Below are 12563 nucleotides of genomic sequence, written 5' to 3'. Positions count from 1 at the left end.
CAGGCTATCTTCTCTCTATAATGAGTGCGTTACGACAGGTTTTCTGATGAGGATCCCACTGCCGGAGGTGCGGCGTCAGATCTGTTCGACTGTGATCGCCTTCTACAGCCGCGACAAGCACAAACACCGCTCTGACGGTGAGAGACATGATCCAGCTGTGTGTGTGTGAGAGTGTGTGTGTGTGTGTGAGAGTGTGTGTGTGTTTGCTGATGTGTGTGTGTGTGTGTGTGTGTGTGTGTGTGTGTGGACTACTCACAGGTGAGGTGGCACAGGTGTTTGTCCTCATGCCCACTGGAGCGGGGAAGTCTGTGCTATCAGGTCCCTGTTTGATACATGTAGCTAGATCAGTGGTCCTAACCCTGGTCCTTGAGGCACCCCAACACTGCATGTTTTGCATGTCTCCTTAATCAAACACACCTGATTCAGATCATCAGCTCATTAGTAGAGACTTCAAGACCTGAAATTGGTGCGTCAGAGAAAGGAGACATGCAAAATGTGCCGTGTTGGGGTGCCTCCAGGACCAGGGTTGGGAACCACTAAGCTAGATCATAGGTTTGCACCAGTGATAAACTTATTTATTGTCCAAACATATTAATAAAACTGTATTTAGATGACTGGCATCAGCCAGTAACCACATCTGTTTGGCTGATCAAAGGAATAATTATCCAAAAAATGAAATTCCTGTCATCACTTACTGTTCATGTCATTCCAAACCTCTTTTCAGTGTAAAGAGGATCCTGGCTGTTGAGCTCCAAAATTTTTTTCTCATTACTGTAATTCCGTAAATTACTACAGACTATTGAAGCAAACTGCTAATTTTCATTTACCTTAAAGAATTGTTATGTTCTAAAAATGTAAATAAATCATGTGAAAGAATGTCACTCTTTTCTTTGAAGAAAATATTACTTTGTATGAAGTCACTGAAATTGTTCAAACTGTAAAGATGAAAAGTTTGTATTTTCTGTATTGGTGTTTGATGCTAGTGTTTTTGCTCTCAGTGTGTTCTGAGTGACAGTGTGTGTTATCTCAGTGAGGGTTGTGCATAGTGTTTGGCTGCACTGAGCCTGTTTTGAGCCATGTGTTAAGAGTTGTGTTGCTTGGAATGAGTTTTGCAGGTGATGTGAACTGTTTAGCTCAGGTGACTGTTGGTAGTGCAGACTGTAGTTAGAGTTTTGCACATGTAGCTCCAGTTGTGCCCACTGTCATTTAGCAATCGAAAAAAACTGTAATAGGCCTATCTCATAGCCTACACTAAACCAACACAAACGTTCGTTGTTTTTGCGGCACAAATCAGCACAAACTAATAGCATAGTTTTAGTAATTATTTTATTTTATGGGGTGCCAACTACACAAAGGTTTTATAATGTTCTCAAAACAAAAGTACATAAACGTTATTTATAGCTACATTGTTCAAGGAACGTTTTATTGCTGAAACATTTTAGTTTACATGTTTTAAATGTAACTACTTGTTTCAGAACCTTCAGAGAACATTCAAGTAACTGGTTGCAAAATGATCAAACAGTTTTTTTTCAATGTTCACATAACCAAGAAAAAGGCGTTTTAAAATATTTAAAAAGTGGATGTTTTGAACATTCAGGGAACAGTTAGAAATGATGTTTTATAAACGTAAAGGGCACATTAGCAAAACATTCTTTAAACATATTTTTGTTAGCTGGGACATAAAAGAATGCAGACATTTCTTAAACTGTGTGTGAGACGAACTCATGATGAACTATAGTGTTGAGGACCTGTGACATCTCCACCGTCAGCTCTGAGCTGTCATATGTGTGTGTGTGTGTGTGTGTGTGTGTGTGTGTTTCAGGCCTGTCTCCCGCTCGTCTGGACTACAGGGCTCTGATGCTGGAGCGCAGTGGTGTTTCTGAGACGCTGGTGATGTCTCTGGCTCTGATGGAGGAGCAGCTTCCGGTCAAACTGTGTCTCCTGCAGACGCTGCAGATCCTGTCCAGAGCATCAGGTGAGCATCAGAGCCTCCGCTCGCTCTCAGTGCGTCACAGCTCCGTCTGAACCTGCCGTGTGTTTCCTGACAGAAGTCAACTGTAACCTGATGCTGAGAGCTCAGGCCGCGCAGAAGATCTGCTTCCACATGAGCGAAGGAGATCCGTCCGGAGAGCTGCTCTTCAGATCCTCCGAGATCCTGTGGAACCTGCTGGAGAACGGCTCCCGACAGGAAGTGACCTCACAGCTCAGCAGCAGCGACTGCATCGCGTGAGTCAAACATGCTTCAGATCACACGGAGAGATGATCAGTACATACATGATACATGTTCATGAACGTAGTGAATATGCACTGAACACACAGGAGATTAATGACTAATAATACTGTGCATAACTAATGCTTATGCTTATTCACCTTCCATATAGTAGCTTTTCAATTCGTGCACATATACTACAATTTTATTTTATCTAGTTTCCAAAAAATATTCTAAACTATAGCACTTACAAACTACAAACAACATGAAGTCAACAAAAAAGAAAGATACTCACTGTATTACCCGTTGTATTACTGGGCCCAGAAGAGTAATTAAAAACAGCAGTATATTCTGCACACAGCAGTGAAAATACAAGATTTACTAAATAAAAACATCAGCAACTTGCGTTTATAAATAATAAAACACTCCCTACACTACAATCCTGCTCAAACAAAACCCTTCATATAAAGCACGGAGCTAACGTATAAACCACAACACTCCCTCAATCTGAAGAACAGGAAAAATACTAAATAGAAAAAGATTGTTGACAGCTGTCACAGTGCAATGATTTATTACCAGCGGAAATGAAAAGCATTGGTTCTCTGCATGACAGTAACGGGAGGAATGTGTCAGACGTGAGCTGAAGATGAGCGTGCTCTAAACCTTCCCATGATTCTCTCTGTGCTGCAGATCTCTGAAGGACGTGTTTCTCCATCTGCTCCTGAAGGGTTTCCGTCATCACGAGCGTCAGCTGAGGAACGACCTGCTGGTGCTGCTGTCTCTGATCGCGGAGAAGCCCGGCACTCCTCTGATCGTGAGTCTTCATCCTCCTCCTCCTCCTCATAACTCTTCCTCTGCAGCTCTCAGCCTGCATCTGTGTGTTTCAGGAGAGCGGCTTCCTCAAGCATCTCACGCCGTTCCTCACGTTTCCCGAGCGTAAGTACTGCTGATTTAACCAGCGTTCATGACAGCAGCGAGAACGTTCCTCACACATCTGTGTTTCTCAGTGAAGAGCCACAATCCTCTGGTGAGAAACCTCAAGCTGTCCTTCAGCCAGGAGGACTTTGAGATGAAGAAGCTGCTGCTGAACATGATCGTGGTGCTGTCGAGAGATCTGGCTGCGCTGCAGGTGAGACGAACACATTCAGCATCCTGCAAACCCCTGCGACTTTCCTTCTTCTGCGGGGGGCAAAAGAGATGCTAAATATGTGCTAAACAATAAAATATATTGAAATATATTGTTAAATGAAAATATATTTAGTTTGAAAGAGGTCATGAACGGCCTCTGTTTTTTATTTTGTGCTGTTGTCTGAAGATCCACTCATAATGTTATCAAGATATTTACATCAAAACACAAGTCAAGTCACCTTTATTTATATAGCGCTTTTAACAATACAGATTGTGTCAAAGCAGCTTTACAGTATTAAACAGGAAAATAGTGTGTGTAATAATGCAGAAGGACAACAGTAAACGCTCAATCTTCAGTTAAAGGCTGTTCATCATTGACTCAGTGATATCATCATCCAGCTCAGTTCAGTTTAAATAGTATCTGTGCAATCAAGTCCACGATATCGCTGGAAATTAAGTGCATGCATAACATAACATCATGATTTAGAAGTAGTAGTCTATGTTCTGTTCTGTCTTTACCCCCTCATCAGAGCGCTCTGGAGGATTGTAGACTCGGAAGTGAACGCCACTGCTGTGATTGTTTCTCACACTTGTGTTTCGACATTACTGTCGGATCCAATACAGTCGCACTGCATCGTCTTTTAGTTTCAGTCTTCCTGAAAATCCCGCATCAAATTGTGCCTTGTTTATAAACGAATCCACGGTAAAATGAAGTGAAAGGACCACGTTCTTACAGACACGGTCTGGATCTTCATTAAAAATCAAGTTCATTCACTCTCTCCTAACATTGGGATCAGATGAAAGGCCATGCAAACACTGTTGTTCCACAGCTTGGCACTGCACAGCATCTTGTTGTCTTCAGAGCATCTTTATCGTTTGGTTTCTGCACAGACCTGCATGTTCGTCTCTCTCATAAACACTACATTTGCGAATCGGTGGGCGGGACTAAACAGACAGTGATGGTGGGCGGGGCTAAACAGACAGCGATGTAGAATCGGTGGGCGGGGCTACACAGGCAGCGATGTAGAATCGGTGGGCGGGGCTACACAGGCAGCGATGTTGAATCGGTGGGCGGGGCTAAACAGACAGGGATGTTGAATCGGTGGGGGGTAAACAGACAGTGATGTAGAATCGGTGGGCGGGGCTAAACAGACAGTGATGTAGAATCGGTGGGCGGGGCTAAACAGACAGTGATGTAGAATCGGTGGGCGGGGCTAAACAGACAGTGATGTAGAATCGGTGGGCGGGGCTAAACAGACAGTGATGTTAATGTCCTGCGGGTTCGGGGTTTATCCAAACTATTACATCATAGAGTAGAACACTCCACAAGCTGTGGTTTTGGCAGACTGCCTTCAATATAAGCTGTTTTTATACTAATGAGAAAGTTTTAACTTCTGAAACATACAAGATGTTTTTATAGCACAATGACCTTTTATATATGAAAAGAGATCAAGGGAATTTTGGTTTCTGAGTTGATGACCTTTGAACACGCTGTGTTGTTTGTGAGCTAATGGTGTTTGTCTCTGTGGTGAGCAGTTGTTCAGAGAGGGCCGTGTGATGCTGGCTCTGATGCTGCTGGTGAAGCCGAGCTCGTCTGCGGAGCGCAGCCGCAGACACAGACACAGATGGAGCTCCAGACAGCAGGAGGAGCTGCAGCTGCAGGCTCTGTCCACACTGAGCGCTCTCGCTCCGCTGATGCTGGACGAGTACATGAGCTGTCAGGCCAACACCTGTCTGCTGCTGCTGCTGGACTGCTGCCTGCAGGATGGTACAACACTCACCGTGCACTTCATTCACCCGCACACTGATTAGGGCCCTAAACGCTCTTAAACCAGAGCAGAAAGTCTTAAATCCATAAAGGCATGGCATTAAATGTTGCATGAACTGCAAAAATTGAATCTCTTCCTCAGTATTTCTGTCTTGTTTTCCAGTACACATATCTAAACATCCTTCCATCAAGACACATTTACTGGAGATGCAAAATGAAGATATAAAGTCTTGTTTTCTAAAAAAAACAAGAACAAAATGGAGTTCATGATTAAAACAAGAACAAATGAAGAACCTCTAAGTGCCTTTTGACATTTTCTTCTAAACTGAGCATTTTTCTCAGGCTCCTATGTGTAGGTTGAGTTATTTCACTTTAATGGCAATTAATAGGTTCTTTTCATTGGCATTAAAGTCAAATAACTGAACGTATACATAGGATCCTGAGAAAAATGCTTATTTTAGAAGTAAATTTCACAAAGCTCTTAGAGGCTTTTGCATCTGAACTCTTCAAATATTGATTAAACAGTGATTTGTTGACTCAAGAACAGCTGCAATTGGATCAGTCTGATTCGCAAATGAATCGTTCAGTGCAATTTGTGAACCAATTGATCACAGGAAAGAATCCGTTCGTTCACGAATCGGACATTGTGTGTCACAGGCAGTGGTGGTTCCTTCAGAATGGAATTAAAAAAGTAGAAGTACAAAGTTTGATACTATGCTTTGGAACATAGTGAAGGAATACTTTCCCAAAGTAAAAACCTCTCTGATAAAGCAGCGATTCTGAAAGTTGAAGTGTTCTGTCGCTGATCGAGACCTGTCTGTCAGACTCCTTCAGTGGGCGGAGTCACGGTTTCCACGGCAGCGGCGGCGGGAGGAGGGCCCAGCTGCGCTACTGTGTGCGTGTGCTCAGATCCGTGGCATCTGTGGAGCACGAGCCGCTCCTGCAGGACCTGTGCGATCAGGGCGCCATCGGCCAGCTCTTGGGTGAGTCCCCTTCAGTCTCTGACAGTCTCCTACAGCTCAGACTGACTCACAGTGGCTCTGTGTCCAGGTGTGCTGCGCTGGTTCCTGGGGAGGCCGCAGGACGAGGACGCTGTGGCTCTGGAGATCCAGACGGACTGTCTGTTCCTGCTGTCTGTGCTCTGTGAGGGAGACGTGCACAGGAAGGTGAGACGCGTCTCCTGCTGTCTCACAGCGCCGCTGTACTCTCTCCTGATGACTGACGAGCGCTGCTTGTGTTCAGGAGCTGTTCGGGACTGACGGGGTGGAGGTGCTGATCCAGTATCTGAGTCTGGACGCCGCGCTGGTCTCCAGCGGTCTGGGTCACAATAAACTGCTGCTGTCCACCGTCGACTGTCTTTGGTGAGACGCGCGCGTCTTTATCTGTTCACACCAAGAACAATAGTTTTAACTATAACCATAATGATATAACGTTCTGTTTATTTTAATCACGCTGCAGTCGTGTCACTTTAAATTAGGGCTGAAAATATTGATTCTCATTTTGATAAACCAGTACTGATTCCTAAATCCCAATAATTGATCTGTGCTGTTTTCAGATGATGCCTGAACAAAACATTTGTAGCTCCTCCTGTCCAATAATCACAAAAAACTGTTACTTTTGATATAAAACAAAGTCTCCGCTTCCAAATTCTGTCAGTTTTATTATGAAATGTAATCAGTAAATGTGTTTTTGTGGCTCTTTAATGTGCGCTGAGCATCTGTTCCTCTTTACTACTAGTTACAGCAGCAAATAACATGAATGGACAGCAGAAACAGAACAGCTCACTGAATCAATAATGTCACGTAACATCACATTTACCTTAAAAAAGACATTTAATGTCCATAAACTCAATAATCAGCTAGAAAAGTAACTCTAGAGAAGAGCATTTTGATCTATATATGCACTTTATTTCATATTCATTATATTTACTGAATTAAAACATTAAACATTTAATATAAAAAAACAAAAAAACATTTAATATTTAATGTGTTTGAATAAATCTGTCACGAAAACTTTACTTATGACATCCACTGTTTAAATGTATATATTTCAGCAACAAACTGGAGTAGAAACATAATTACATTATTAAAACATTATCATAATAATTTTGTATTATATAAGGCATTTTATTATGGAAACTGCCTTATGTGCAATTTAAATGTTTGTGAATTACTATGAATCACTAATATAGTAATGTAACGACTGACAGAGTTTATTATAATGTTTACAGCATTAGTTTAAAAAAACTTCCTTGAAAAAAGTTGACATGCACTGAACCTGATTGCCTAAATATCCAAAATTGAGATTGAAATCAAATCAAGTTTGTGAATCGAAATCGAATTGAATCATGAAATGTGTCTTAATCAGCAGTCTACTTTAAATGCTGGAGCTCGTCAAAGTCAGATAGATTCTGATTGGCTGTCACTGTTTTTATGGTTCAGAATGTTCTGGGGTGTGTTAGTTCCATTTAACTCTATTGGTAACAGAACTTGCAACCATAGTTGCTTTTGGGAAACGCTCTCCTGAAAGTGATTCCAGCGATACTGTTCCACTGTGTCATTATGAACTCCGCTGTTCTTTTCAAATCTAGAATGAGTTTAAAACTATATCTTAATTGTGAATGTGCTTTCACTCATTCATTCTCGAAAGCGACTCCCTGTGCGAAGGTGTCTGCAAAATGACCAGAGGAAGAGGTTTTCCGCTCACATAGAGAGATGAGAATCTCCTCAGGTGTGCTGTGATCTCTCGTGTCTCTCTCAGGTCCTGTGTGCTGGGGTGTTTCGGTACGGAGGATGTGTTCGTGGCCGGCGGCGGCGTGGATCTGCTGCTGCAGCTGCTGCAGGTGAGAGCTGCGCTCTGCAAACACACAAACACATACTCATACTTTTTTCAGTTTCACAACGTGTTCACATACTGATCATTTACTTTAATTGATGGACAAAGACATTTCTCCACAAAAATCTATGTTATAACAAACTTAGCACATTTCTTTTATTCTTTTTTGGGTTTGTTTAAATAGGCTATGACTCATATTTTTGTCTGGTCTTCATTATTATGACTGGCTTCAGTCTAGCGCGTGTTTAAGCACTCTCAAAACAACTCCCGTTATAAACAGTGAAGCTGTGGATCTCTTACTTACATCTGCACGTTGTTGTTTATGATGAGAGAATGCAGTCCGCTAGCGCGTGCACTGAACAAAACTCATCTGAACGCCTCTGATTGGCCGCTGCATTCATAAACTCAACAGAATCGTGTGTAAATGGTTGCAATGCAGACATTAGCAGATCTAAATTTAATGTCACAATGCACACTTTTTATTTGATTTTCACTTTATTCGCGACAGCTGTATTAGATTTAGTTAAGTTGTACAGGGGAATTTTTGGTCGCATTTTTTCCCAAGACCCCCGTTAATTTCCGACCAGTGTCCAGGGAAGCCTTGCCCAGCCTTACACACGCTCCACCTGCCACCAGCATCATGAAGTGTACAGCAGATGCGATGGTGTTGTCGCCGCTAAATCCCGCTCCCGCTGAATGACAGACCATTACTGCCCGCTCCCACAAACATTCTAATATTGTATATAGTATGCTATCAAGATGCAGGACACTGAAATCGCTTTTGAATGAGCGTTTGCTGTTCACTTTCACTTTGGATTTGGTGATCTTGTGCACTCTGTGTTAAGGAGCACATCTTACGAGATCAGATATATGTGTCCCTGCAGCACAAGAGCAGTGTTGAGTCGCTGGGGGATATTTGTAGCAATAGCCAACAATACATTGTATGGGTCACAATTATACATTTCTCTTTTATGCCAAAAATCATTAGGATATTAAGTAAAGATCATGTTCCATGAAGATATTTTGTAAATCTCCTACCGTAAATATATCAAAACTTAATGTTTGATTAGTAATATGCATTGCTAAGAACTTAATTTGGACAACTTTAAAGATGATTTTCTCAATATTTAGATTTTTTTTGCACCCTCAGATTCCAGATTTTCAAGTAGTTGTATCTCAGCCAAATATTGTCCTATCCTAACAAACCACACATCAATGGAAAGATTATTTATTCAGCTTTCAGATGATGCATAAATCTCAATTTCAGAAAATTGACCCTTATGACTGGTTTTGTGCTCCAAGATGAGATATTTGTCAGTGAGCTCAGGATCTGTTGAGCAGCAAATCCTCCAGCATGATCTGTCAGTCATCTCTCCTTACTCTCGACCCGAGATCGTCAAATCTCACTCCTGCATGAATTATATTCGACTGAAATGCTTGTATTGAAATACTTTGCATTCTACCGGTGATAAGCTGCTCTAGATGTTCAGTTTTGTGAAGGAGGGCCGCTGGCAGGAAGCCTTGTATAGGTTTGAGTGTGTGTGTCATTGTGTGGTGTGTTTGCCTGTGTGGTGCAGCGGAGCCCCAGACACATGCTGACGCCGCTCGTGTCCGTGCTGCTGGAGCTGTGTGAGAGTCCCCAGGCCATCACACGCCTGCTGCGCTGGAGCGGAGAGAGAGACGCCAGCGCACCGCAGCTGCTGCTGCACATCTGGAGGAGAGAGGAGGAGCAGACGGGCGTCTCACGAGACCCACACGGCATGATCACAGGTGCAGACGCCATAAAACAGAGCTATCACAGTCAAACTAAAACTCTTACTGAAAAACCACGAAATATTTCATTTGTTTCACTGCATGTCATGTGACCATTAAACATATTAACTTCAAATCTCAGGGTTAGGGGGCTCAGAGATTAAAGTGCTCTGTGATTAAAGTGAGCATGAAATCAACATGGAGCTTCTTAATGGAGCCGTCAGTGAACGTGATCGACTCGAAGAGCGTCTCCTCCTGCATCAAGCATAACCTGTTTGTTTCTCTCGACAGTGAAGTGACCAGATGCTCTGTTAAGGCTCTCTCTCTCTCTCTCTCTCTCTCTAATAGACGTGAAGCGGCCGATTGTCTCTCGGCATCAGGATGAATCTTCATCATCATCATCATCATCACATGACGTCAGTGCTGCTGTCAGAGACGTGTCAGAAAACCTGCGTGCAAACATCTACTGCATCTTCTGCAAACTGGGTACGAGAGAGAACCGTGTGTGTGTTGAATCAATCAATCAATCAATCAGCTATATTTTATGTATAAAGCCCTTTTCCTAACGAATCAATGCAGTTCAAAATGCTTTACAGTCAAAAACAAGCGATTGGCACCAAGTTTAAACAGTAAATGAAGTGCGGTGCAAACGTTGCATTCAACAATAACATTAAAACATTTTTGGATGTTGTTGAATGCTTCAGTTTTAGTTATATAAATGACAGTGTTTGTTTGTTTGTTTTATTTGTATGTAGTTAATGCTTCTCTGAGTGCAAGAAAAATCAAGGATATGATCTGATCTGCTCAGATTTGAAAAGATAATGAGCCTGTAGTTTAGTGCAGATTACAGGTTGTTTTCAAAGACATTTAGTAGTTTAAATCAAAGCTTGGAATGAAAGGTGTGTTTTAAAGTAATATCTGTGGTTCTCAATGATGATCTGCAGGATTTGAGCGTCTGTCGGGTTTGAGTGCCGAAGATCACGTCACGCTCAGCATAATCCACCGATACCTGGACTTCAAGGTGAGTGTGTGTGTGTGTGAGTGTGTGTGTGTGAGTGTGTGTATGAGTGTGTGAGTGCGAGTGTGTGAGTGTGTGAGTGTGAGTGTGTGTGTGTATGAGTGTGTGAGTGTGAGTGCGAGTGTGCGAGTGTGCGAGTGTGCGAGTGTGTGAGTGAGTGAGTGAGTGAGCGAGTGAGTGTGTGTGTGAGTGAGTGTGTGAGTGTGAATTGAGCACTATATATATCTGTGTATGTTTGTGGTTTCACCATGACATTAAAGATTAAACTTCAGTCTGGTAACACGTGTGTGTGTGTGTGTGTGTGTGTGTTGCGCAGGTGCGGGCGATCAGAACCTGTTCACAGCCCTGTACGGATCACTGACCCAGCAGCTGCCCAGAGAGCCCATGGAGTGGAGGAGGTGATATTATACTAGGGGTGCAGCGATTAACCGGTTTCGCGATTAACTGCACTTTAAAACGTCACGGTTAATTAATCGTAAAGGTTCCGCTAAACCGAGTGTTTCTGTTACACGGTGTGTGTGAGTGTGAGTGTGTGAGTGTGTGTGAGTGTGAGTGTGAGTGTGAGTGTGAGTGTGTGTGAGTGCGTGAGTGTGAGTGTGTGTGAGTGCGTGAGTGTGCGTGAGTGTGTGTGAATGTCTGTGAATGTCTGTGAGTGCGAGTGTGCGAGTGTGTGAGTGTGAGTGTGTGTGAGTGTGTGTGAGTGTGCGTGAGTGTGTGTGAGTGTCTGTGAGTGCGAGTGTGCGAGTGTGTGTGAGTGAGTGTGTGTGAGTGTGTGTGAATGTGTGTGAGTGTGTGAGTGTGAGTGTGTGAGTGTGTGAGTGTGAGTGTGTGAGTGTGTGAGTGTGAGTGTGTGAGTGTGTGAGTGTGAGTGTGTGAGTGTGTGAGTGTGAGTGTGTGAGTGTGTGAGTGTGAGTGTGTGAGTGTGTGAGTGTGAGTGTGTGAGTGTGTGAGTGTGAGTGTGTGAGTGTGTGAGTGTGAGTGTGTGAGTGTGTGAGTGTGAGTGTGTGAGTGTGTGAGTGTGAGTGTGTGAGTGTGTGAGTGTGAGTGTGTGAGTGTGTGAGTGTGAGTGTGTGAGTGTGTGAGTGTGTGAGTGAGTGTGTGAGTGTGTGAGTGTGTGTGAGTGTGTGAGTGTGTGTGAATGTCTGTGAGTGTGAGTGTGTGTGAATGTGTGTGAGTGTGTGAGTGAGTGTGTGAGTGTGTGTGAATGTGTGTAAGTGAGTGTGTGAGTGTGTGAGTGCGAGTGTGTGTGTGGGAGTGGGAGTGTGTGTGTGTGAGTGTGTGGGTGTGTGTGGGAGTGTGAGGGTGAGGGTTTGAGAGTGTGTGAAGATGTGTGTGTGTGGGAGTGCGTGTATGTGAGAGTGAGTGTATGTAAGGATGCGTGTGTGAGAGTGCGTGTTGAAAAAGTGTTTGTGAGAGTGAGTATATGTGAGGATGTGTGTGAAGTGAGTGTGTGTTGAAAAAGTGTTTGAGAGAGTGAGTGTATGTGAGGATGCGTGTGTGAGAGTGTGTGAGGATGTGTGTCAGAGGATGTGTATGTAAGAGTGTGTGAGTATGAGGATGCATGTGTGAGGATGCATGTGTGAGAGTGTGTGTATGTGAGTGTGAGGATGCGTGTTTGAGTGTGTGAAGATGTGTGTGTGTGGGAGTGCGTGTATGTGAGAGTGAGTGTATGTAAGGATGCGTGTGTGAGAGTGCGTGTTGAAAAAGTGTTTGTGAGAGTGAGTATATGTGAGGATGTGTGTGAAGTGAGTGTGTGTTGAAAAAGTGTTTGAGAGAGTGAGTGTATGTGAGGATGTGTGTGAAGTGAGTGTGTGTTGAAAAAGTGTTTGAGAGAGTGAGTGTATGTGAGGATG

At 43.2% G+C, this 12563-nt stretch overlaps 2 protein-coding genes across 2 annotated transcripts in view; both read left to right on the top strand.

The window, feature by feature from the left end:
- Positions 1–60: 60 nt before the first annotated feature.
- On the top strand, positions 61–5149 carry LOC107576184 (cilia- and flagella-associated protein 69-like). Its single transcript, XM_016262421.1, has 7 exons — positions 61–137; positions 1823–1975; positions 2049–2226; positions 2900–3023; positions 3097–3145; positions 3217–3338; positions 4874–5149. The coding sequence occupies exons 2-7, from the start codon at positions 1858–1860 to the stop codon at positions 5147–5149; spliced, it is 867 nt and encodes a 288-aa protein (XP_016117907.1). The 5' UTR covers positions 61–137; positions 1823–1857.
- A 530-nt stretch (positions 5150–5679) lies between these two features.
- LOC107576182 (cilia- and flagella-associated protein 69-like) overlaps positions 5680–12563 on the top strand; it is a gene marked incomplete at its 3' end in the record, with an annotated part of 16795 nt that continues 9911 nt past the window's right edge. The window contains exons 1-8 of the mRNA XM_016262420.1: positions 5680–5809; positions 5930–6088; positions 6156–6271; positions 6348–6466; positions 7866–7947; positions 9518–9710; positions 10041–10178; positions 10637–10713. Of these exons, the coding sequence (XP_016117906.1) occupies positions 5680–5809; positions 5930–6088; positions 6156–6271; positions 6348–6466; positions 7866–7947; positions 9518–9710; positions 10041–10178; positions 10637–10713 (1014 nt within the window). The remainder of the gene's footprint in view (positions 5810–5929; positions 6089–6155; positions 6272–6347; positions 6467–7865; positions 7948–9517; positions 9711–10040; positions 10179–10636; positions 10714–12563) is intronic.

Source organism: Sinocyclocheilus grahami, unplaced genomic scaffold (assembly GCF_001515645.1).
Source record: "Sinocyclocheilus grahami isolate Dianchi unplaced genomic scaffold, SAMN03320097.WGS_v1.1 scaffold3316.1, whole genome shotgun sequence".
Taxonomy (NCBI): Eukaryota; Metazoa; Chordata; class Actinopteri; order Cypriniformes; family Cyprinidae; genus Sinocyclocheilus; species Sinocyclocheilus grahami.
Note: the sequence above shows the minus strand (reverse complement) of the source record. Positions and strands in the feature narration are given on the sequence as shown.